At 37.5% G+C, this 25918-nt stretch overlaps 2 protein-coding genes across 2 annotated transcripts; both read right to left on the bottom strand.

Annotated features, from left to right (window-relative positions):
* Window positions 1-1724: 1724 nt before the first annotated feature.
* On the bottom strand, window positions 1725-2540 carry LOC122503366. The gene has a single exon (XM_043613870.1). The coding sequence runs from the start codon at window positions 2538-2540 to the stop codon at window positions 1725-1727; it is 816 nt and encodes a 271-aa protein (XP_043469805.1).
* Window positions 2541-2574: 34 nt separating this feature from the next.
* On the bottom strand, window positions 2575-3237 carry LOC122503365. The gene has a single exon (XM_043613869.1). The coding sequence runs from the start codon at window positions 3235-3237 to the stop codon at window positions 2575-2577; it is 663 nt and encodes a 220-aa protein (XP_043469804.1).
* Between the last annotated feature and the right edge of the window lie 22681 nt (window positions 3238-25918).

The raw sequence follows: 25918 nt of genomic DNA, 5'->3' as shown, positions 1-25918 counted from the left end.
ATTCTTGCCGATTTGCGGATAGCCATCTTTAGGTTACCGCCGCTCTGTTGTTCCTGCGAGACAACTCGTTCTTTATTGAGCCGAAAGACTTCCTGTCTTTCTTTTGCCAACAAATCTGTTGGCGGTGTACTCGCAAGAACTAGAGCAGCGCAATCAGACACCGTCCTGTAGGCTGAGATTACTCTCCGTGCGCTCCCTGTCTGCACAGAGAGCAATCTGTCCAAGATGGCGTGGGTCTTAAGGGCATCAGCCCATACAGGGGCAGCATAAAGCTGCTTTGCTAGACCCACGGTCGCCACCAAGCGCCGCTTCTTTTCCCTGGGACCACCAATGTTGGGCATTAACCTAGATAGTTTACCCATACATTCGGCGGCCTTGAGTGCTGTGATGTTCACGTGAGGACCGAAGCTTAACCTTCGGTCCAACGTCACTCCCAGGTACTTAAGTTGATTTCCCCATGAGACTTCAGTTCCACCTATTTTCACCTTTGGGGCTTCAAAAACTCGCCGGACTGTAACAAGCAGAGCCTCGGTCTTCTCTAAGGCCATTTGCAGGCCATGACGAGACAACCAACGCTCTACTCGCCGCAGTCCTTCATCGAGTTTTATCTCGAGGAATTTGGTTTCCTGCGCTCTACACACCAGAAGTACATCATCCGCAAAGGCTTTCAGGATCGTGTCTTCGGGCAGCTCCATTCTCAGGAGATCGTCGTACATGACGTTCCATATGAATGGACCCACCTTAGACCCCTGTGGTGCCCCGCAGGTCATCTCTTCCTTGAGATGGAACACATTGCCTTCGTACACGACCCATCTGTCACTGAGATAGTTGTCTATCATTCGCAACAGATAAGTCGGCACTCCTTTGCGTCTCATTGACTCAATGCAGATGTCCCATCTCGCGGAATTGAACGCATTCCGGATGTCGATGGAAACAAGAGCACAGAAACCCTTCCTCTTCCCCTGATTGACTTCCTTTGCCAGTTTTACAACAGAGAGTATTGCATCAACTGTTGACCGGCCTTTCCGAAAGCCAAACTGGTTCTCTGATAGGCTATTTTCGCCTACCAGGATTCCCTGAAGTCTTTCTAGAACCATCCCCTCTAGAAGTTTGCCCATCGTGTCCAATAAACAAATTGGTCTGAACGATGAGACTTTATCCAGAGGTTTATCGCCTTTCCTAAGGAGAACCAACTTTTGCACTTTCCAGTCACTGAGGAACTCTCCGGCTTTTAAACACGCATTAAAGACGTTGAGAAGCAACTCTGGGTATACCGCGACGACCTCTTTTAGGATCTCGCTTGGTATTCCATCCCTGCCTGGCGCCTTGCCATTTTTCAACGCCCTTGCCGCCTTTTTTAGTTCTTCAAGCGTGAAAAGCTCCTCCATCTGTACTACGCAAGTATAGTCCTCCCTGGGGCTCGGTTCCACATGGGGAAACAGCGCTCTTATGATTTTTTGGACCCAAATCGGATTGCCTAGACCCGGGGTTTTTTGTCTTGAAACTAATTTCTTAGTAACAATTTTAAACGCCAAACCCCATGGATCATTCTCGGTCTTCCCGATTAGGTCCTTCCAGCACTTTCGTTGGCTACTCCTTATAGCCCGCTTGAAGATTCGCCTGGCTTTATGCCAATCTTCTTGCAGCGTGAGGTCTCCCTTCGAGTGGGTATATTTCCTCCTCGCTGCATTGCATTCTCTCCTTAAGCGGGCTAATTCATCGCTTCACCAGTACAGAGCACCCTTCCTAGCTTTTGTTTGGCGCCGGCGAGGCATGGAGCAGTTGCAAGCATCCGCTATAATCTGCCTCGCCTCTCGCGCTATACCCTTTGCAGAAGTTGGCTCCTTTTGCCAGCTGGACCTCTTGATGAGGCGAGCTTCGGCCAGGGACTTTACCAACTTCTCCCTATCAAGTCTCCTAAGGTTCCAGGAGGGTTTCTTTTTGTCCTTTTGTGGGCAATTGTACCCTCCCATATTCTCCTCGGAGACTGAAAACTCAATGTATTGGTGGTCGCTCATGGTCACCTGATCCAATACCTTCCAATTTCTGATTCTACGGGCCAGGTGGGGAGTTGCAAATGTCAGGTCAAGAATTGACCCTGACGCTCCCCGCCTAAAAGTGAGCTCTTTTCCCCGGTTCATCACCACCAGGTCATTCGCAGAGACCATATCGGTGACCAAGATTCCCCTTCTGTCCTGACGGGTCTCTCCCCACTCGGGGGACTTACTATTGAAATCCCCCGCAATGAGGACATCCCCGTCGAAAGCTCTTATGCTTTCTTCAAGAGAGCGAATCTCGGCATCGAACTTTTTAAGGGGGTCGTTTGGGGAGAAGTAGCAGCTGTAGATACGAACACCCGCCACCTCTACCCAAACAAAGCCCTTATCTGTCTCCAGGAAATCACCAATAACGATGTCCGGGTTACACACTTGTATTCCGGACCTTCCCGATGCGTCCTGGAACCAGACAGAGAATTCTGGCTTTCTACACTGCTCACTGAAGATCAGTATATCAGCCTTCCTCTGTCTAGCAGTCTGCATCAGAAGGTCCAGCGCGGCTCTTCCTTTTCCGAGGTTAACCTGAAGTACCCCGAATTTTAGATTTTAACTCTGACAGGATTCCCCAATAAACTGGGCAAGCCCTGCTTCCTGGAAGGTGGTTTACTTCCTTCGACCCCTTGTCGGAGCAAGTCATGCAACGAGCAGAACCCTTACACGACTTGCTTTTGTGGTCCAAACCACCACACTTCCAACAAGCGTTTCTTCTGTCTGGGCCACTGCAGCCTCGTGCCAGGTGTCCGTAACAGAGGCATTTAAAGCATCTGTCCACTTCAACTCTGGCCCGGACTCTGCAGTTCACCCAGCCGATCTTAATACGACCGGTCTTAAGCAGCAATTCCGCGTCCAAGTCTGGCAGACGCAGAATCGCCATCTGCGTACCTCCATATCGTCGGACTAGTTGGCAGGGCACGTCCAACTCGGGCTTGCCCAGAAGACCCCGTACGGCCTCCAACACCTTTGCGACGACTACAGTCTCGTCGAGGTCTACAATTTCTATCGACCTCGTCGAGACGGCAGTCGCGACATCCGCTTTTCCTGTTAGGGCAGTGGTCAGCGCACTGCTGAAACTAGTGAGATCCTGTCCCTTCTTGAGTACCAGGAGGATCTCCTGCTTCCTGGATCTACGAACAGACAGGATCTCGACTTTATTTTCCTCAGGGCTGACCCTTTTAAACATGTAGTCTAAGATCTCCTCCGTTTCTCACCTTCTCTTGCGCTTATTTTTATCGCGTCTGTCTCCCTTTTCTTTTTCTTACGCGGGGATTTTTTTATTTCCCCTGTTGGGTCATCCCCAGTCTTTTTTTCTCCTTTTTTCTTTTTCTTCTTTTTGCCCTTCTTACTCTTCACCTCCTCCCAGGGCTCATCAACTTGAGTGGATGGTCCGGCCTCCTCAGCAGAAACTTCTACATTATTCGGCCGAGGAGACGCGGACACCTTTCCCTTTTTGGACTGCCTGTTCTTGGGCGTAGTTGAGGCCCCCCTCTTCTTACTTTCAGAAGTGGGAGTCCTACTAGGATTTTCCCCTAACCTTTTATTTTGTCGTCTTGCAACGAGCTGTGAGGGGTTGGACTATTATTATTATTATTATTATTATTATTATTATTATTATTATTATTATTATTATTATTATATTATTATTATTATTATTATTATTATTATTATTATTATTATTATTATTATTATTATTATTATTATTATTATTATTATTATTATTATTATATTATTATTATTATTATTATTATTATTATTATTATTATTATTATTATTATTATTATTATTATTATTATTATTATTATTATTATTATTATTATTATTATTATTATTATTATTATTATTATTATTATTATTATTATTATTATTATTATTATTATTATTATTATTATTATTATTATTATTATTATTATTATTATTATTATTATTATTATTATTATTATTATTATTATTTTTTTTTTTTTTTGCTTAGGGAATTTTGGGAAATCTGTTTACAGATACCTTGGATTCCGCACTCCAAGGTTATGTGGGGTTGGTAAAATAAAAAAAAAGGGAATTTAAAAAAAAAGGATAAATAAATAAATGTTATAATAAATTTAATAAACTGGCGACCTACTACCAGCCCGACCCACTAAAACCCATAACCCTTCTTTTGGAGCCCTTTACCCTCCCTCGGAACTGTCGTAAGACTTTAGCCTTCGAGGGAGGCGCTCCAACTCTATCGCTGCTGCGACTTTGTTCTGTGTCTGCGGTTCTCCTGCGTCAATAGTTAAAAAATTTAAAACTATTTCAATATAAAAGCGGAATTAACAGCACAACAACAATAAAAAACAAAAATTTTAAGAAGTTTAAAAAGTCAAAAGATAAAATTATAAACGGATATATAAAAAAAATAAAAATAAACGCGTATAAAATATTGAAAACATAAAATTGTACAAAGATGAATAAAAAAAACAAAACAAATTAAAAAAAATGTATAGGGACAAATAAATCACAAAATAAATTAATAAAAAACAAACAAACAAATTAAAAGCTGTTTAAATTACGCTTTTTGGCGGCCGTCGAGATCCTTCCTCGACATAACCGAGATTATGAAGTTCTCGACTTGCCGCCAATTCTCTTCCGACTGGGTCATCAGCGATACCATATTCTCCGGTGTAACTTGACTGTTTACACCTTCGAACATGGCCCGCCTCTCCAAGTTCCATTTTTTGCATGAGAAGAGGGTGTGCTCCGCGTTGTCCTCAGGGAACTGGCAATATGCACACACCTCGTCCTCGCGTAATTTAAAGCGACACAGGTACGAGTTAAAACACCCGTGACCTGTGAGCGCCTGAGTCAAATAATAGGAGACTTCTTCATGTTTTCGGTTTATCCAGGTGGTGAGTGTTGGAATCAGACGATAGGTCCATCTACCCTTTTCCTCCCTATCCCATCTGTCCTGCCATGTCTCGATAAGTCTGTTTCTCGCGTATTTGCGGATGTAGTCCTTGCTAGGTCTTTTCTCTTCTGGGTACTCGGGATTATTTCTTCTTTTAAAAAGAAGAAATACTTCCTCCCTTTCCCTTGCCATAAGATCTGCCGGCGGGACACTTGCAAGGACTTGCACAGCGCTCGTCGAGACCGTCTTATACGCAGAAACGATACGGGTAGTAACACATCTCTGCGCAGACAGCATATTATCGCAAATGGTTTTGCTTCTTGTTTTAAGTGAGGGAGCCCACGCTGCTGCTGCGTAAAACAGCTTAGCGTGGGCAACACTAACCACCAGTCTCCTTTTCCTTTCACGTGGTCCGCGAACGTTTGGCATAAGTCGTGCCAAGTCTGACGCACACTTTATCGCCTTATTCAAGGCCGTCGCTATATGGTAATGGAAGTTTAACCTTCCATCGAGCTCCACTCCTAAATACTTAATATGTTTACTCCACTTAACCTCGAATTCGTCTATCACGATTCGTGGGAAACTATAACCACGTCTGTCTGTGACGAGCAGAGCTTCGGTTTTTTCCAAGGCCATTTGAAGACCTCTGGCATCCAACCAGCTTTTAACTCGCCGCAGACATTCGTTCACCAATGTCCCAAGGGCTTCCTCGCTTTCGGCTGAGCACACGACCAACGCATCGTCCGCAAAGCCGATGATGACCGCGCCTTCAGGTAGACCCATTCGCAGGAAGTTATCATAGGATACATTCCACACGAATGGTCCCACCCTCGAGCCTTGGGGGGCACCACTTTGCATCTCTTCCTTCAGAGTCCAGTTGTCCCCCTCATAGATTACCCACCTGTCGCTAAGATAATCATTCATTATCCGCAACAAGTAGGGCGGTATTCTCTTCTCCATCATCGACTGGATGAGATCTTTCCATCGTGCGGAGTTAAACGCGTTACGTATGTCAATAGCCACCAATGCGCAGAAGCCCTTCTTCTTCTTTGGTCCCAATTTGTTTTTTCCCGCTTTGGCTATGTCCACAACTGCCTGAATGGCATCAACCGTGGACCTGCCTTTGCGGAAACCAAATTGGTAATCGGATAGACTATTCTCTCCGGTCAAATGGGTTTGCATTCTCTGCAGAACCATATCCTCTAGAAGTTTACCCATCGTATCTAACAGGCAAATAGGCCTGTACGACGAGACTTTATCCAGAGGTTTTTCGCCTTTTCTTAGGAGGACTAGCCTCTGCCGCTTCCAGTCGCGGAAGAACTCTCCTTTCTCAAGGCAAAGATTGAAACATCGGAGCAGAATCTGGGGTGAAGTGTCGATAACCAATTTTAGGATCTCGTTACTTATCCCATCGACTCCAGGCGCCTTGCCTGTTTTCAATCTTCTACCTGCATTTCTCAATTCTGTAAGAGTGAAGAGTTCCTCCTCACCGACTTCGCAGGTACTCCAGTCCTTCCTAACCCACGGTTCTGCAGGAGGAAATAGAGCTTTTATAATCCTTCTGACCCAATCGGGATTGTCCAGGCCGGGGGTCTTTTGCCTCGTTCCTAATTTCTTAGTAACGATTTTAAAAGCCAGACCCCATGGGTCCTTCTCGACATCATCAATTAGGTCTTTCCAGCAACGGCGTTGTGACGCTTGAATCTCTTTTTTCAGGCTTTTCTTGGCCTCCTTAATACTTCCTTTAGCAAAGGATCTCCCTTAGAACGGGTATAATTCCTTCTAGCTTTGAAGCACGCTTTCCGCAAGGAGGCCAGAGCATCCGACCACCAGTGCACCGAGCTTTTTCGTGAAGCGGTACACCTGCGACGCGGCATAGATGCATCGCAGGCAGCGGTGATGGTTTTCCTCACCGCTCGTACCTCTGCATCCAGGGTATTTGGCCTCTGCACCCAACCCAATTCCTCAATGAGGCGGGATTCTTCCAGGGATCGGACAAATTTCTCCTTATCGATTTTCTTCACATTCCAGGAGAGGCGTTTTCGACACGGTGCTTCCTGTCTTCCACCATTTCCTGTGTCTCCCACTGAGACTGAAAACTCGATGTACTGGTGGTCACTTGCGGTATACTCCTCAGAGACTCGCCATTCGTTAATGCGTCTGAATAGAGGAGATGATGCAATCGTAAGATCAATGATCGATCCAATTGCACCCCTCCTAAACGTCCATGTCCTTCCCCGGTTCACAATCGTTAAATTGCTCCTGGAGACCATTTCTCCGATCACTCTGCCTCTTTTATCGAGCCTTGACTCGCCCCACTCCGGCGACTTAGCATTAAAATCCCCGGTGACGAGTACATCCAGCTTGGATTCTCTAAGGCTCGACTCGAGTTCCTGAATGTCATCTTCGAAGTCCGTCAGTGCATCGTTTGGCGAGAAGTAGCAGCTGTACATACGTATGCCCGCAGCCTCTACCCAAACGAATCCACTGCTCGTCTCCAGATACCTTGCAACCCGCAGCTCAGGATTGCACACTTGAACAGCGGCCCTACCTGATTTATCCTGGTACCAGGGAGCGAGATCGTTTTTCCTGTGTTGCTCGCTGCAGAACAGGATGTCGATCCCTTTTTCCTTGACCGTCTGCATCAGGAGGGCCTGCGCCGTCCTGCAGGTGTGCAGGTTGACCTGCAGAAACTTTAAGGGTTTGCCTTTTTATGCCTCTGCAGCAATTCCCTGTAAACCGGACAAGAGCTTTTCCCGGATATATGGACAATATCTGTCTTTCCTAAATCTGTGCATGTTAAACACTTAGGTTGTTCGACGGAACAGTTCTTTGCCATGTGACCCTCACCGCCGCATCTCCGACAGTTTTTAGTTCTGTCGGGGCCTTTGCATGATCGGGTCACGTGTCCATATGTAAGGCACTTTAGGCACCTCACAACTTCCAGATGCTCTCGGACTCGGACGTTTAACCATCCTATTCTTACCTTGCCGATCTTCAGCAGAGTCTGACTATCAGTCTCTGCCAGGCGGACCAACGCAACCTTTGTGCCACTAAAACGTGGCAGAAGTCTGCACACTATGTCCGTGTCAGGCTTCCCCAATTTCTCCCTCAAAACCGAAACCACATCCTCCTCGGTCGTAGTTTCATCGAGGCCGTTCAATTCCAGACACCTCTTGTTTACAAGAGCCGTAACCTCGGCCCTATCATGCGAGGCCGAGGCCAGAGCCCTCGCAAATTTTAAGGTGTCACCTCCCTTTTTCACGACCAGGAGAACATCTTTATTAAGTGCCCTCCTGATCCAGAGAACCTCTATATTTGACTCTTCAGGCTTCACAGTGCGTTTCATTTCAGTCACGATCTCAGCGATAGCCTTTGGGTTTTTCGCTGAGATCCTTACTGCCTCTGTATTTCTCGGCTTTGAAGGATACTTTTGGGGCTCCCTATCTTCTTTCTTTTTTAAGGCCTTCTTTTTGGCCTTTGCCTTTTTATCGATGACAGCGGCAAAGCCGTCGCCATCTACTTTGTCATCCTTTGAGACCACTGAAGCGTGAGTCTCTTTGACTATTTTCTCGGCTGCTCCTCCACTACCTGGCTCCAACGGAAGGGTTTGCGTAGGTACTTCCTCGCACTTCCTCTTCTCAGACTGGCCATCAGGATGTGGACTCGCATCCGGACTATTCCCGTTTCTTGGGCGCTTCTTATCATTAAATGCACCGCTCTGACCCGCCGCAGCACGCTTGTGTGATGGTGTTACACAGTTCGCGTTTGTTGGCTCTGGGATTATAAAGGGCTCGGGGATATATCGGATGTTCTTGCGAATTATCTCGTGCACCTTTCCCAACGCCAACATTCCGTCCTGGACGTCCTTGCTAATGTTTTTCTGCTTTTTGCAGGCCCGCCACATACCGTCGAGTATTTTAGGCATTAGTTCGACCTGCTCTACAACATTTTTTTGGAAACTGTTAAGTCCCTTCTCCGCAGAATTTTCGTTTTGGCCCCCCCCAAAATCCGTGGGGCCTGCGACGGTCTTTGAAAGATCGACGGGAGTATTGTCCCCTTGCGGGGTTCCTCCTTGGGGTAATTCATTTAAACTTTGACTCATCTTCATTAGTATTTTGGTTTTTATGTCAGGGAACCACCCTGTTGGTTGTCCTTTAGTGAAAAGCCCCGCCACCAGGGCTCCAACTCTGTCGCTAATGCGACTTTCTGCTTTTCTCTGCGGTTATCCTGCGTTAATAGTTAAAATTTAAAACTATTTCAATATAAAAGCGGAATTAACAGCACAACAATAATAAAAAAAAAAAATGTTTAATCAAGTGTAAACAGTCAAAAGATAAAATTGCAAACGGATATATAAAAAAAAAGAAAAAATAAACGCGTATATAATATTGAAAACATAAAACAAATTAAAAAATGTAGAAGGACAAGTAAATCACAAAATAAATTAATAAAAAAAAACAAACGAATAAATTAAAAACGGTTTAAATTACGCTTTTTGGCGGCCGTCGAGATCCTTCCTCGACATAACCGAGATTATGAAGTTCTCGACTTGCCGCCAATTCTCCTCTGACTGGGTCATCAGCGATACCATGTTCTCCGGTGTAACTTGACTGTTTACACCTTCGAACATGGCCCGCCTCTCCAAGTCCCATTTCTTGCATGAGAAGAGGGTGTGCTCCGCGTTGTCCTCAGGGAACTGGCAATATGCACACACCTCGTTCTCGCGTAATTTAAAGCGACACAGGTACGAGTTAAAACACCCGTGACCTGTGAACGCCTGAGTCAAGTAATAGGAAACCTGACCGTGTTTCCTATTTATCCAGGTGGCGAGTGCCGGGATAAGGCGATAAGTCCATCGACCTTTTTCCTCACCATCCCATCTTTCTTGCCATCTTTCTATGAGCCTGTGCCTCGCTTCTTTGCGGATCAGGCCCTTGCTTGGTCTTAATTCCTCATTCAAGGAACTGCTTTCTTTAGAAAAGAGAAACATTTCTTCCCTTTCCCTCGCCAAAAGATCTGCTGGCGGGACACTTGCAAGGACCTGCACAGCACTCGTAGATACCGTCTTATATGCAGAGATGATACGCGTTGTTATCGATCTCTGCGCAGACAGTATCTTTTCACAGATGGTCACACATCTTTTACTCCTCAGGGATGGGGCCCACGCTGGTGCTGCATAGAGCATTTTAGCGTGGGCGACACTCGCCACCAGTCTTCTTTTTTGTTCACGGGGTCCGCCAACATTTGGCATTAGCCGTGAAAGATTAGCCGCACACTCGATCGCCTTATTTGACGCCGTAGCCATGTGGTGGTGGAAGTTTAACCTTCCATCTAACTCCACACCAAGATATTTAATTTGCTTACTCCACTTGACCTCGAATCCGTCTATCACGATTCGTGGGAGCTCATAACCACGTCTGTCTTCGACCAGCAGTGCCTCGGTCTTTTCCAGGGCCATTTCAAGACCTCTGGTATCCAGCCAGCTTTTAGCTAGTCGCAGACATTCGTTCACCAATGTCCCAAGAGCCTCCTCACTTTCGGCAGTGCACACGAATAACGCGTCGTCCGCAAAGCCGATGATCACCGCACCTTCGGGCAGATCCATTCGCAGAAAATCATCGTAAGATACATTCCATACAAATGGACCCACCCTCGAGCCTTGAGGAGCCCCACGCTGCATCTCTTCCTTGAGAGTGCAGGTGTCTCCCTCATATATAACCCACCTGTCGCTAAGATAATTATCCATTATCCGCAACAAGTAGGGCGGCATGTTTTTCTTTTCCATCGACTCGATGAGATCTTTCCATTTTGCGGAATTAAACGCGTTGCGTATGTCAATTGCTACCAACGCGCAGAAGCTCTTCTTTTTCCCAGGTCCCAATTTGTTTATTATTATTATTATTATTATTATTATTATTATTATTATTATTATTATTATTATTATTTACAGAGAAAATAAAGTAAATGAATTAACAGTTGTTACTTTTTAATTAAAAGTTTTCTTTGTTTAAAGTAAAAAAATTTTTTTTTTTATTAAACAAATTTATTTTTATTTCAAGAAAACTACAACTAGTTGTTGATTTTAAAATATAATTCCTTTGTTTATATTCAATTTCAAAACATAACCTACAACTTTTACTTCTAAATATATTTATAAAAACAATATATAATATTTACCTTTCTTAAAGATGATAATAGTGGTATGTCCATTTCCACTCGCGACCTTTTCACAGCTACATTTTTGAAACGAGGATCATTTTGAAAATTTGGATGCGTCTTTTGACAGTTACTATCAATACATAAGCAATACATTGATTCTTTCGGTGGTCCTGGAGCAAAGCTTGCGTCACCACGAAAGAATTCTTCTCCATTATTAAATATTTCTTCCATTATTCTTGCTTTTTTCAAATAAATATTTATTATTTTTTGTTTAATTAATATACTTGGAATGAAACACACTGAGTAGAGTCCCTTTAAACTGACGCCATCTTTACTATTGAGAGATACCAAGGTTCGACTATGCGAGGTTGGTATATGCGATGTAAATGCACGGTTGGGTTGTTCAGTTAATTAAAATAAAGAAAAATAATTATATGTCTATTTCTAATAACTTTGGTCTCAAAACTCACATAACTTAATAATAAAAATTATGATAATAATAAAAGTTACAATAAAATAACGTCCGTAATTGCAGAAAAAGCTCTGAAAGTTGAAAAAAAAATTTTAGTATAAAGTATTCTCGTATAAGAAAATTAGAACAAATTCAGACAACTGACATTAGAGTAATTAGTTTAAATTCAATGTATACTTTATTCTTAAACAAATAAGAAGTATAACTGCTAATTTCAAATTGTTTAAATTTTAAAAATGAGAAAATAAATTCTGAAAATACTATATATAAATTTTAAAAATTCTAATTTCCCACCAAGGGGTTCAAATTGTGCAAAATTAAATGACACCATTTACTGGTGGTAGCCACAACTAAATTCTGTTGATAATTTTTGATAATTAAATACCCCGACCAATACAGTTGAAAATTCGAAAATAAAAATTTAAATACACCACCAAGGGGTTTAAATTGAACGAAATTAAATGGTGCCATCTATCGGTGGCAGCTGGAATTCCTAGGTAAAATAGTTGAAAATTCAAAAATAAAAATTCAAATTTCCCACCAAAGGGTTTCAAAATAACTAAAGTTCAGTCGGTAATTTTGGTGGGATACTCAAAATACCCATACCAATGCGACTTTAAATTAAATAAAAATTTAAATTTCCCACCAAGTGGTTTAAATTGAACGAAATTAAATGGTGCCATCTATCGGTGGCAGCTGAAATTCCTAGGTAAAGTAGAACACCCCTTCTAACGCAGTTGAAAGTTTGAAAATAAAAATTCAAATCTCTCTCCAAGGGGTTTTAAATCGTGCAAAATAAAGTGGCGCCATCTAGCGGTGGCAGCCGCAATTAAGTTCGGTCGGTAATTTTTGGTGGGAAATTCAAAATACCCCTACCAACGCAGTTGAAAATTCGAAAATAAAAATTCAAATACCCCACCAAGGGGGTTTGAATTGAGCGGTGGCGCCATCTAGTGGTGGCCGCCGCAACTAAACTTGGTCGGTAAAACAGAACATCCCTTCTAACGCAGTTGAAAGTATACTATTTTTGGTAATGTAGGAATCTGCATTACCGACCTCGGTTGGTAAGTGCTCCCGTACCCGCCTAGTAACACTACTCAAGTTGAAATCTACTCGTAGTACCACTTTTAATAGATCAATCAATTTCGACGATATTTAACTAAATAATTTTTCAAGTGTTCATGAAGAATAAAAATTATTTGTGATATTCCCGTGAAATACACAGTTTACATATTTCACACATGAATTTTTGTCGAAAGTTGAATTTATTTCCTTAACAATTTCTACTCGTTGACCCGAGGAAGATTGCAAATTCTGTTCAACTGCATTAGTTGTACCTGCTGAAAATTTACGTTTTTTCTTGCGGTGGTTCATTTGGTGATGTCTGAAATGATACTCTAACCGGTGGTTTAGAGGTCAAATGTTGAGCTGCTTTTGGTTGGTTATGGTTCCGCACGAGGATTTTATTGTTTTTTGCAGTTGTGAATTGGGGTATTTATGAGCAAGGTTTAACATATATTTTTTCCAAATTTTTAAAAAATACAGTTTCTGATTAAATGGCAAAAACCATGGTCATGCTATTATTTGTCACGTACGGTAATGCACATATATGCATATGGGCAATTTCATGTGATGGGGTATAGCCGGATAAGTATGGAAAAAGTGACCCAAATATATTTTTCCTCTTCATTCCTACCCACAAAATAACTTTTTGAAATTTTTAACTCAAAATTTTGAGTTTTTTGAACTTGTGGTGGGAAAAAAATCGAAAAACGCATTTATCTCTAAAACTATTGTATGCATTTTAATGAGCTTTGGATATGTTAAAAAGACAATTAAAGAGATAAAAAAAAAATTTCAAATTTTTTTTTTTAAATTCCAAAAATCTGTTTTTTAAAAAATTTCAAAAAAATTTTATTTTAGAGTGAACAGCTTCATGAGTTTTGCTCGTCGATGGTTTAAACTGAACAGCTTCATGAGTTATGCAGTCAAAAATTTGTTGCCTATTTGTTATCGAATTTTCTACATAACCTGTAAATAAGTAAATTTTTAATAAATAAGTTATTTACTAAAAAAGTACTGTTCAAATATCTAGTAAAGAATCAAATTCGAGTTTACATATATATTAATTAATTAAATAAAAATTTCATATGTAGAATGGTTATGCTTAATCCAAAAAAGTATTTCTCGGGGACTCTTGTCGAAGTGCGTAAGGCTAATAGGGCAGGAGTATAAACAATAAAAAAAATTAATTAAATAAATAAATTACTTTCTGCGATATTGCTTGATTCCCACTCTCTTAGTTGCCTAAGCAATGTAACACTGGCACCTAGTGATGCATTCGAGCAAGTAATGCCAAGAGAAGGTCAAGATTTATTATTTCTCTCGTTTGTCAAGAAAAATTTTTGATGTTGTATTGTTTAAAATAACCAAGAATCTTGAATTATCAAGAAATTTCAAGCGAGATCATTAATAACAATTAGAATTTTTTGAATTGTAAAAAATTTTAATCAGTTTAGGGTAATGTCACCTTCAGTGGACCGTCTAAGCTTTTTTCAAAAAATTCTTTATGAAAAAATTCTTTATGAAAGCAAATTAATCGGAGGTTTCTATTTTAAGCTTTAGTTTAGATCCCTAGATAAGTGTTTTTACCATAATAGCTTTGATTTTTATTTATTTGAAAGAAGAAATTGATTTTTAAAAAAAGCTAATTTTTAAGGAATGAAAAAAGTGTAACCTTGAGTGGACCACTCCTAAAAAGATGCAAAATTTATTCTAAATTCTTTAACCCTGGGTGAGTGTCGAAAACAGCCTAAAACAAAATGTATGCTTATGCAGTTTCAGACCATGTATGTGTCGCAATGTTTACAAGTGAAACCATTTTTAATAATTTTGGCACATATCACATCAATATCACAAACAAATTAATAAAGAACATAAAACATAGTTTCAAACCAATTCATTGTCAATTTATTTTCATAAAAATGGTAAACTAACATTAAAAATGGAAAAAAAGTCAGTCCACTTATGGTTACAAACAGTGGTCCACTCATGGTGACATGCAACTTTTTATGGCAGCCACCACAATTTTTTTTGAGTCATAATTATCACTTAATTAAACTACGACAATCAATTTCAATGTTCAAAGTAGTAGGAAAAAAATAAGTAACCTTTTAAAACTTAAATTTTACTTTTACACTTACGAATCACTTTACTTATTGTAAGAGCGACTTTTTTTTTGGTTTGTGATCTTAAGAACGCGTTACATCAATCGGTAACGTATATGTCTATCGCGGAATTTAATTTCTTACGGTTTCTAAGTGCGGTGCTGCTTTTCGCACTATTTATTTCACGTTTCCGCTGTCAGATAACTTAAAAGCTTAGGCGATCTACTCAAAGTGACATTACCCTATATAAAATTTTTTTAGGTTAAAAATAAAGATAATTTCTTTACACAAGACTTTAATTTCTTTATATTATATTAATCAAAATGATTTTATAAAGAATATATTTTTTTAAATTGACCTTTATTTTATGATTTATCAACATTGTATATATACTAATCTCTACGTCTCTAAAATAAATATAATTTTGTCTTTGTAATAAAAATTATTATTCTTATTTTGTACATATCAATAGGCGTAATAAAAAAATTATTTCTGAATATTTAAAACACTAATATAAATAAATAAGTTATGATTTTGTTGGTATACAAATTCTCTGAAGAGATAATTACAATTAGTTTAAATTAAATGTCTTTCATTTTTTAAAAAAAGTAACTGAAAATTAGCGTGAGCTGAATATAATTTTTAATCGATAGAATTTTGAGAAATTAATTATAAAGTAATTAGAATAATTATGACGAAATTAATGTTTTATTTTATATCAAACAATTGGCTTTATTAAAAAATTATTTATTCATAATATTTATCAATTCAAGAAATTTCAAAAACAGTTATTTTGACTTTACAGTTTAAATAACACGTTTTTCAATAAAGAATAAATACATTTTCAAGCATTATTAATAAGTCGGGCTTGTATCGTCGAAGTCAAACAGTAGTTTACCCATGAATTAAGATACATGCATGTTCGAGCAGAATCATTCGTTAATCTGTTGCGATGCTTCCTAAACGTTAATCCCGCTTTCGAAAACAAGCGTTCAAGGAACGGACGTAGCTTGGATACTTAGTAGGTCCCTCGCCATTCGATTTAACGTTGGATTTTATGCTCTCTCCACAACTTTGCTATGTCTGTTTCATTGTCTAAGCATGGCGAATTTAGGTATCTGTTAGTTTCTTTACGCCAAAAATTTTCGAACATTTCTTTGCACTTGTGTAAAACGAATTTAAATCTATAATGCCAGCAAGATCAGTACTTTCTTCGAAATCTAAATCCTCAAAATAATTCTCGTAATTCTCGGTTGTGTCAAAGACGACATTCTGTTCAGCATAACTTTTATATATTTTTTCAAATTTGGCGATACAATTCACTTCCATTTCTCTTCCCCATTTGGTTTTTTAAAAAAATTTTACTTTGTGTCAGGGATCGAGAATGAGGACAACACAATATATCCAGTTTGTCTTCTGGTAATGTTTTAAGAGTTTCGTCCAGGCTGCTAAAATAGCACTATAAAGTTTAACGTCAACATCAGATTTCTTTTTATCTAATCTAATCAAATTCTTCTTCATCATTGTCAATTTCCAAATTCCGTATGAAGTCTTGTGCAGCTAAATTTAGAATGTGTGCAAAACATTTGAAGTGTACTTCCAGAGGATTTAAATTTGTTTTAAACTTATCATTCAGGAGAATAGAGAGCTCTTTTACAAATGTCGTATTTGAAGCGGCGTTATCTAGAGTTATAGCGTGAAATTTTTCTAATAAATTGTTGTCTTCCAGCACTTTATAGAATAGGTCAGCAATAGATTTTCCAGTGTGATTTCCTTCTGATGCGACAAAGTCAATTACCAACGAATGAAGAATCCACTCGTCACTTAAAAAATGACCTGTAATGCCGTGGTATGATTTGCCGTTAATCGAAGTCCAGCCGTCAAGCGTGAAAGACAATTTATACTTATTTTCCTTCAAAATGTCAAGTACTATTATCTGAGTTTCTTCGAATCGTTTGAAAATTAAATTCTTCATTTGCATTCGTTTCGGAATTTCTGCTTCTTTTCGCAAATAGTGAAAAATATTTTGAGTCTCCTGATCATCAAAGAAATTAAATGGTAGATATTTCTTTATTATCCAATCATTTTGTTAAGTTCCTTTGATCAAAAACTACCTACAAAAAATTTATAAGATAAAAAATTGTATCTCTAAATAATAGCACAAATAAAAATATATGATTTGATATATTACAGCTCTGATCCTCCAGAAATTTTAATAATCAATTTAACTTTTTATTATTAATTATTTATTTGAAAATATTGAATTCGGAAACAGTTTAATTAGTTAAAAAAATATTATATACTATATTAGATAACCCAATTTAAATAAGCCGGCTGAAGTTAGCAGTCACGCTGAGCACCCTCCCATATAGATTATTTTGAGTAAATTTGAAAAAAAGCTTAGGGGTAAGAAAACGAATTGTAGTTTATAATTTATTATTGTAGTTTATACATCAGTGATGAATTTAAAAAAATTAAACAAAAAAATTGTTGTAAACAATAGCCAGCACCCACAAAACGCCTATGGGCGGGTGCTGGGCAAGACTGCTAGCTTCAGCCGGCTATTTGAATAATTTTTACTGCATATCTTGTTTAAAAAAATATGTAATACGGCGCCGTCAACCTCCACTCGTGTCACAAAAATCACCGTAAACAAACGGCTGCCTTTATACCCTTGTTGCTTAATATACTATTTTCTTCTTTTAGAATAAGAAATTTTGACATTGAATTATTGATTTTAAAACAAAAATTACTTTCTTCTTACCAGCACGTCCTTTTATCGCAATGGGATAAATTAGACAATTGTCAGGAAGTGGACTCATATTTTTAACCATTTCATGAAGAGTAGTTTTTGTTTTTCTGGTCCATATGGTGGCGGCATGAAGACTGTCATAATTTTTTTTCATCGTCATAAAAGACCCAATCTTCTGGAGAGACATTGATGTCTTCATATTTTTTTCTCTCATTCATTTCTCCATCGTCATTTATAAATTCATAGAGAATGAAAGTCTTTAATTTATCTTCCACGCGATTCATTTTGTCCTGCGAAAATGATAACAATTTAATGAATAAATATTTCATAAATCATGTAACATTATAAGTTCCACTAAACTGTAAATATTATCTACATATTCTCACTTGAGAAATTCCAATACAAATCTAATTATATAAAAATTTAATAATTTTACTGTAACCGACATCAATAATACATAAAAGTTAATCACTCCACATTTAGTTCATCATAACAAGCAACTTAGCTCTTTCGAGCCTATCGCCACGCTTTCCTAATAAGCCGATTACAATATTTTGACTATTACGAGCCACTGCTCTTTACATACTGCTCGACTGCCTCGCTTATCACTTTACAGTGCCGACGTATATTTCTTGTGGGATCCCTTATAAAATATTTTAGTTATGACATTCTGCCATCCTGCTAAAAGCTTGTCCTCAAGCTTGCGTCAAGAAAAAGAAAACAATTAGTAATATCACAAATACAGTTTTAAAAAAAAAATATTTTTTTGTCTTACCTGCACGAAAAGTATGTCATTTCGGGCACTTAAAGTGGGCGCAAAGTAACTGATTACTTTTCATGCAGTTAGGACAAAAAATTATGTTGGCAACATGGGCGTCCAAACATTCTTCATCACTCTCCTCGCTCGAATCACCTTTCCAAATTTTCATTTGACTTACATGAACTGTCGTATTAATTCTCAGGGCACGATTATGAGAATTTAAACCTTGAACTCTGTATGTATCGAAAGATAAAACCTCTACCACAACGTAGAGGCTTAAATCGAGCTTGTGACTTTGTCGAGTTACGTGTAGCAACCTTTGCCTGTTTAATATACACAATGTCACCGACACAATATTTTACATTCGTAAATCTGTCTGTTCGTTCTGAGGCTAACTCTCTGACTTCGGTTGGAGGCGTATAATTCTCCGCGTTAACTGTCAAAAATCTCGTCAAATCATCCTCAAACATAGGGACATAATCATACATCATTTCGAATGGCGTTTTACCCGTTGTTTTCGATTCTGCAGGCCGACGGTCAGCCGGCCTACTGGCGAGACCTCGAACGGACCAGAAATGAAGAACAGTTTTCTTTCGACAAAACCACCTAGTCATATTTTCTTCTCACCACACCTTATCGACACTAAGCGTTATTTAAGACATATGACTCGTTCTGCGGAGGCAAAGCGAAGAAGGAACGTCAACCGGAAGAAGAGAGCAGCGAGGACCTGGGAGAAGAAGACCATCCGCCCCGCAGCCGACGAAAACGATCCTCCTCGTGCTCCGACCGTACCGACCTTCGACCTTAAGGTGTCGCCCAGTGGGCAACCTCCTCCTCCACTCCCAAGACGTTTGTCCTCGTTCCCCGGTCAAAGCGAATTATCTAACAATTCCTAAAAAATCGTCGCTCCCTCCTCTCCCCGAAACTGTGGACCCTGAACCTCTCATCGTTGCACGACTGACGGACCCGTATCGACGCTTCCGGATATACAAACCGAGTAGAGAAGAAATCGAGCGACTCAAGAAGATTCGCAAACAACTCGCCGGTAAGAACGCGGAGGAAAAGGCAGAGTGGTGTGAGCGGTTCCCTGGCCTCTGGAATTTCCTCGAATTTTCCGAAGGCCGCCGTTTACTCACCATTCGCACTATTCACGGCACCTCATACCAGTGGTCGCGGAAAGGACCACCCGTCATGTAAAATCTCGACGCCGCAAATCAACGATCTGTCGAAAAGGTCACCCGAGAAGACGCTGAAGAGGGTACGTGTTGTGGCCTGCCCGGAAGATACACTTCTAAATGGGCATAATATTTTTTTCTTTCGTTCCGACGTTATTCACTTCAGTCTCTGAATTTTTAAATCACAATTTTCCTTTCTCTTAAATTCCGACGCCGCTCATTTCGATTTTAAATTCACCGGATAGTAGATTCTTATTTTTCTTCTTAAACAATTTTTACTTTTTTTATGAATATTCTTATTCTTAATTTTTTTACCATTATCACTTGGACTTCCTTTTGAATAAAAGCAAAAAAAAAGGGTAACACAAAATCATCCTTAACCCTTTCGCTGTGAAGAGAAAAATATATAAAGTGGGTCCAAAATGTTAAGAAATTTTTTAACTACCAAAATTTGTGAGATTGGGTACACTTGGGTTTTGGGGGTCACTGATAACGAATCTGAAGACCATTTTTAAAAATTCAAAATGTCGGATCCAATATGGCGAGCATATTTTTTTAATTTCTCGGATCTCATTTTTTTCGTTTTTTACGAGCGATTTCAAGCGTGACGACGAGTGTCAAGCGAATCCGATAAATTAAAAAAATACGTCCGCCATATTGGATCCGCCATTTTGAATTTTTAAAAATGAACTTCAGATTTGTTATCAGTGATCCTGAAAACCCTCGTAGTAACGAGTTTCAAGCAAATCTGAGAAATTAAAAAAATATGACCGCCATATTGGATTCGCCATTTTGAATTTTAGAAAATCGACTTTAGATTCGTTATCAGCGACTTAAAACCTCTGAGTAACAAGTTTCAAGCGAATACGATGAATTCAAAAAAATACGTCTGCCATTTTGGATCCGCCATTTTTAATTTTGAAAATCTATCTTCAGATTCGTTATCAGCGACCTCGAAAACCCCCGAGTAACGAATTTCATTCGAATCAGAGAAATTAAAAAAAATATGTCCGCCATATTGGATCCGCCATTTTAAATTTTTAAAAATGGATTTCAGATTTGTTATTAGCAATCCTGAAAGACTCGAGTAACAAGTTTCAAGCGAATTCAATGAATTAAAAAAATTAGTCCGTCATCGAAATTCAAAATGGCATTTTGAATTTCGAAAATCTAACTTTATATTCGTAACCAGCGACCTCGAAAACATTTTGATATAATTCTGGAGATATTACTTTGATAAAATAATGTATGCTGCCTGAGATTCAATATAATAAAAATATTCTTCAAAAAGTCTACTTTTGAGCAGCCATATTGGATTTTGGTTTTTGAATTTTAAAAATTTGACTTCAGATTCGTATTCAGCGTCTCAAATACCATAAGTGTGATGTAAATTTACTTATTTTTTCTGCCTTTTATCAATTTTTTTGTATGTACGTCTATAGACGTACCTCACATTGGAAGCCCACTTTCAAATGTACGTCTATAGACGTACCCTCACACTCAAGGGGTTAAATTATACAAAAAAATCCTTTACCTTTTCCTCCAGCTTGTCAACCATCGTAAAAAAAGGATTTCTCGATTTTTCTATTATGTCGATTATGTCTGAGTCAGAATTTTCAAACAGAGAGAAAAGCAAGAGAATCAAAAATGAAGAATTGTGGGTAAAAAATAAAAAGAAAAAAGCTAAAATATGGTATGAACACATGTTTACACTTTTTATAATTATTTTCTTTGCAAAATATTTTTATTGAAAATAATAATTTGTCATTCTTATAGTTTTTTGGGTAAATTAAAGTAAATTGATTGTAAATATTATTCTGAAAATCAGTGATACAGTCTTTGATTTATCCAGTGATTTAATATTTCCTGTTATGATTTACAAAGAAAATACTTAACTTTTATAATAAAATTATTTATAGTTTATTGATAATCAAACATTAAACTAATTGATTTTGTATCTAAACTATAGGGAGAAGAATATATTTCCGCATCAGGGAAGAAAGTTGAAGGAAAAATCGTCGAGCCAGTAAAAGAATGTTGTCAGAAAAAATGTTTTGAAATAGTTCCAATTGAAAGTCAGCAAGAGAGTTATCACTCTTTTTGGGAAAGTGGCAATTATAATGTTCAAACCGTGATTTAAAATTCGATGATGACAAAAAATGATCCAATGACAGAAAATAATTCAGAAAAAAAATAGTTTTATGGGAATATACGTTTCATTCTTCGAAAGGAAATTTTAAAGTGTGTAAAAACTTCTTATGTAAGTGTTTACAAATTAGTAAATCGCGACTTGAGACAATTCGAGAAAAAATAAAAAATAACGTAAGTTTGAGAGATATGAGAGGAAAACACGCTAATCATTTTTTAACGCTGACAGATGATATTAAACAATTGATTAACCAACATTGTCCATCGATACTACACACACAATCTCACTATCAACTCGAAAAATCAAAACTACATTACTTTGAAAACTCCGATTTAAATTTGAGCGAATTATACAAATTATTTTTAGAGTATTATGCATCTGTTACGGGAAAATTAGAGCCTCCAATAAGTTTAGAATCATACAGTAATTATTTCAATTCTCATGTAGATTTTGCATTTTCAAAGCCAAGAAAAGATGTATGTGATATATGTTACGAAAATCAAAACTCCAATATTTCAGATCCTGACTTTTTAATTCACAAAAAAAAACTGAGTATTTTTGACTGAAAAAAGAAATGTTGGCAGAGTAAAATCTATTGCAATGCGAATTCGATTACGGGCACAATTTACCATTGCCTAAAATACCCGTGTCTGACCAGTTCTACAAGCGATTAATATGGTTAAACATTTTTAATATTCACGTATTTAACGATGAAAATAAACGTAGCTACAAGTTTTCCTCGATTGAAGGATACTTTAAAAAAGGAGGTTATACAACAGGTAATTTTTTATTGTACGTTATAGAAAAGGAATTTGTTTTGTCCTACTATAATAAAATTTATTTATTTTTTGACTCGTGTGGAGGACAAAACAAAAATTACTTGCTTCTTAAATCCTTATCGTTACTGTCCGTACATCTCCAAGTTGAAATAACTCACCTTTACCCAGTTCGAGGGCACTCTTACTGCAAGTGTGACAGAAACTTTGGGTTGTACGGTAGTAAGAAAAAACGTACTGAAAAAATTGAAACTCCCGAAGAATAATAGAATAATCGACATAATAGAAAAATCGAGAAATCCTTTTTTTACGATGGTTGACAAGCTGGAGGAAAAGGTAAAGGATTTTGAATTATTTTTGACAGATAAAATAAATATTTCCGGAAACATAAGAATAAGTAAAGCAGTTAAAATCCAGTATTTTTCTAACGGTTTCATAAATATCTATGAAATATATGATCAAAATCCTTTACCTTTTTTCATTGAAAGATCAACAACACTTGAAGAAGTTAAAAATCAATCTATTTCAACTTCACCAGTTGGAATTAGTGCAGAAAAAGTAGCGGATGTAACATCCTTGTTACGCTACATATCGCCAAGAGAAAAAAGTTTTTACGTCGATTTGTTTACAAAAATTAAAATGAAATCGAAAAAACAGACAGGATCTTTATTAACCAATGCCGAAAAACCAAAGAAATTAAATGCCACTATTAAATCAATGCTAAATGAAAAGGTAAAAAAAACTAAAAAAAGGAAGGTTTGTAAAAAAAATAACGAATCAAGCAAATCATCGAAATTAAAAACAAATATGGATGCAAATGGAAAACCAAAGAAAAATGAAAATAAGAGGATAAACAGAAAACAAAAGGTAACTAAAAAAAATAATTAATGAATCTAAAAATACAATAAAATAATGGGAAAATTACATAGTATTTCTATTCTATTTTATTATTATAATATTCGAGCGATATAATATTGTATACTTTTAAGAATTTGAAAATAAAAAAATATTTTATTAAAATTTTAGGAACTAATTATAAAAGTTTTTAGTGATATAATTAATAATTTGCATTTCCTTTATTACAACCTTGCTACTTATTTCTTATATTTTTTTTTAGTTTTTAGGGGTTAAGCATAAATTGGTTTATAAACCGTAATATTAGCAAACGACATTGTCGCTTTAGTTGCGGCTCGCAGAGTCATATTCATTGACGCCGCACGTCAAATTAAAAACCGCGTATATCTGTCAATTGAATCATCAGAAATTTAAAAAAAAACTACTTTATTATATGAGGAACAAATGTCTCACTGGAAGTTTTTTCTACGTTGAAGTTCCCCGCAGACATTTTGTCGACGAAAGTAGTAAAACGCGGTTATTGACATATATTTGGTCCTCTGGCGTGGAGCCTAAAATATTCTTTTCAGATAGGTAAGTATAGGCTCCACATCGGGGGACCAAATATATATTTGGTCCTCCGATGTGGAGCTGGAAAAATGGAGTATATATTACTTCAATAAAGCTTCCAGATCTGCGACAGTAAGGGAAGAATTTAATTCTTCTTTTGGCCATTCAACTCTGGGTGGAGACTCTTTCTTGTTCACCAAAAATGAAGGTTGTTTACAACAAAGAACAATTTGAAGCAAAGCAATTTGATAGCAATTTAAGCTTAAAATTGGATGAAGTCTTCTATCTTGCGATAGGAGAAAGTAAGTACTGCTTCTTTGGAAGTTATCATAAAGCGTAAATACTTTTTTACTGTATTGGAGATACAGTCTCAAATTTTGTTCCCCATTTTTACGCAGAAACTGTTGAAGAGTAAAAAAAAATAAGTAATCAATATTAATGCATTAGGTTCAATTTAAAAAAATTAAAATTATAATTAACACTCACGAATGACAAAATTAATTTGCAGGCTGTAATCGACAAACAAAATGTTTTGATGTCTTTATCCATGAAAACTTTTTTAGTATTCTGTTTTCCTGCACCTAATTTTAGTTCCACGAAATTTTGTAACAATTTTAAATTTCCATAATTCTTGAGATCAATGAAAAACTGTAGAATTTTTCCAACCTTTGTCGAATGATGAAGAATATTCCAAAGATAAAAAAATTCATAAATGTCAAGCACACGAAAAGACGTTTCGAAAAAGAGTTCCGGGCATTTCAAAAAATAGTGCAGGAGGTTTGTGTGTTTCACACAATACATTTTAGACAGAAGTTCTGTTAATTTTGTAATATAATACGTTCTAAATGATTGCTCCTTCTGTTTCATATTAGCAGCACAAATTTCCTCCTCTTCCATAGAGGTGATCGTCCACGAGTTCCCTGACAATTCATGCAAATCCTTCTTAGCACTTACATCACGTTCAACGATAGTTACTTCTTTATCATCCAATTCCTCAAACCAATCACAAACATCCAAATTATTTAGCGACGAAACTTTACTGCTTTTACGCCATTCAGCAACTTTTAATCTAGAAATAAATTCGCACTTTACTACATTGGTAATGGAAAACCAGGTATCCAACTTTGGAGGAGCCATTCCGACCGCACGCGACAGAGGTACAAATTCAAACTGAGCTCCAGTGTTACCAGTGTTACCAGCAAGTTTCGAGCGTTTAGCGCCATCTGTCGAAAAAAAAATCGCCAAAAGCGCCAAATTTAAGAAACTGTATATCTGTCTCTCTTACTCCAATGTAAATTTTCCGCGCCAAGACGAAAAATCCGTCGCCATTTCAAAAAAAAAATCGCCAGTTTGGCGCAAGATCGCCAATACTGGCAACACTGCTGAGCTCTTGCCAAAGGTGCCACTCTGACGTCAGAGTGGGGACATACTATCGTCTTCTCAAGACCAAAATACGAGTACATACCAAATTCTAAGTAGATTCATTAATATTTGTAGAAGATTTGATGGTTTAAGTTTAAAAATTTAATTAAATTTGTGAATTTAAATTTTCCACTTTTTTGTCTTTATTATTTAAGATATTCGTCATACAAAAAAAAGTCAAAGAAAAAAAAGATGCGCATTTCTATTTTCTACAATGAAGTATATTTTAAAAATCAAAACTTTGAATTTTAATTTTATTGACATTTTTGTGCGCTGACTGGCTTTACGGCAGCCAGCCCGAGCGTCCGACCGGTTCTTGAATTGGGAGCCTCAATTGTCTGGCAAATTTTATAAAAATAAGGGTAATTTCAAAATTGTTACGTATGACTTCGTAACTATTTTTAATTTTCTCATTAATTAAAAATTTGTTATATTGTATAATTTCATTAAAAATTTGGGACTTTTGTAAATAGAATTAAGTACTCAATACACATATTATCAGGACATAAGAGGATTTTACATAATTAACTCATCAATTAATTTGTCTTAAAACTATTTTTTCATAATTTAATTTAGTGATGCATAACAAGACATAGTTTTCTTGATTCTCATATATTCTCGATTGTTATTGATGTTATCTTGCGAATTTAATATTGAATGTTCATTTGTTTTTTAACAAAATATATTGATTCATTTCTCTATCAATAAATCCAAGAATATTGATTTTAGTTTGTTTTCAAATTGCCA

Source organism: Leptopilina heterotoma, unplaced genomic scaffold (genome assembly GCF_015476425.1).
Source record: "Leptopilina heterotoma isolate Lh14 unplaced genomic scaffold, ASM1547642v1 Lhet_26, whole genome shotgun sequence".
Classification (NCBI taxonomy): domain Eukaryota; kingdom Metazoa; phylum Arthropoda; class Insecta; order Hymenoptera; family Figitidae; genus Leptopilina; species Leptopilina heterotoma.
The sequence above is the reverse complement of the archived record's forward strand: the minus strand, read 5'-3'. Positions and strand labels throughout refer to the sequence as shown.

Bases quoted from the DNA above. Each gene is read 5' to 3' on its own strand.
- LOC122503365 (XM_043613869.1), bottom strand. From the start codon at position 3,237: ATGTTTAAAAGGGTCAGCCCTGAGGAAAATAAAGTCGAGATCCTGTCT.
- LOC122503366 (XM_043613870.1), bottom strand. From the start codon at position 2,540: ATGCAGACTGCTAGACAGAGGAAGGCTGATATACTGATCTTCAGTGAG.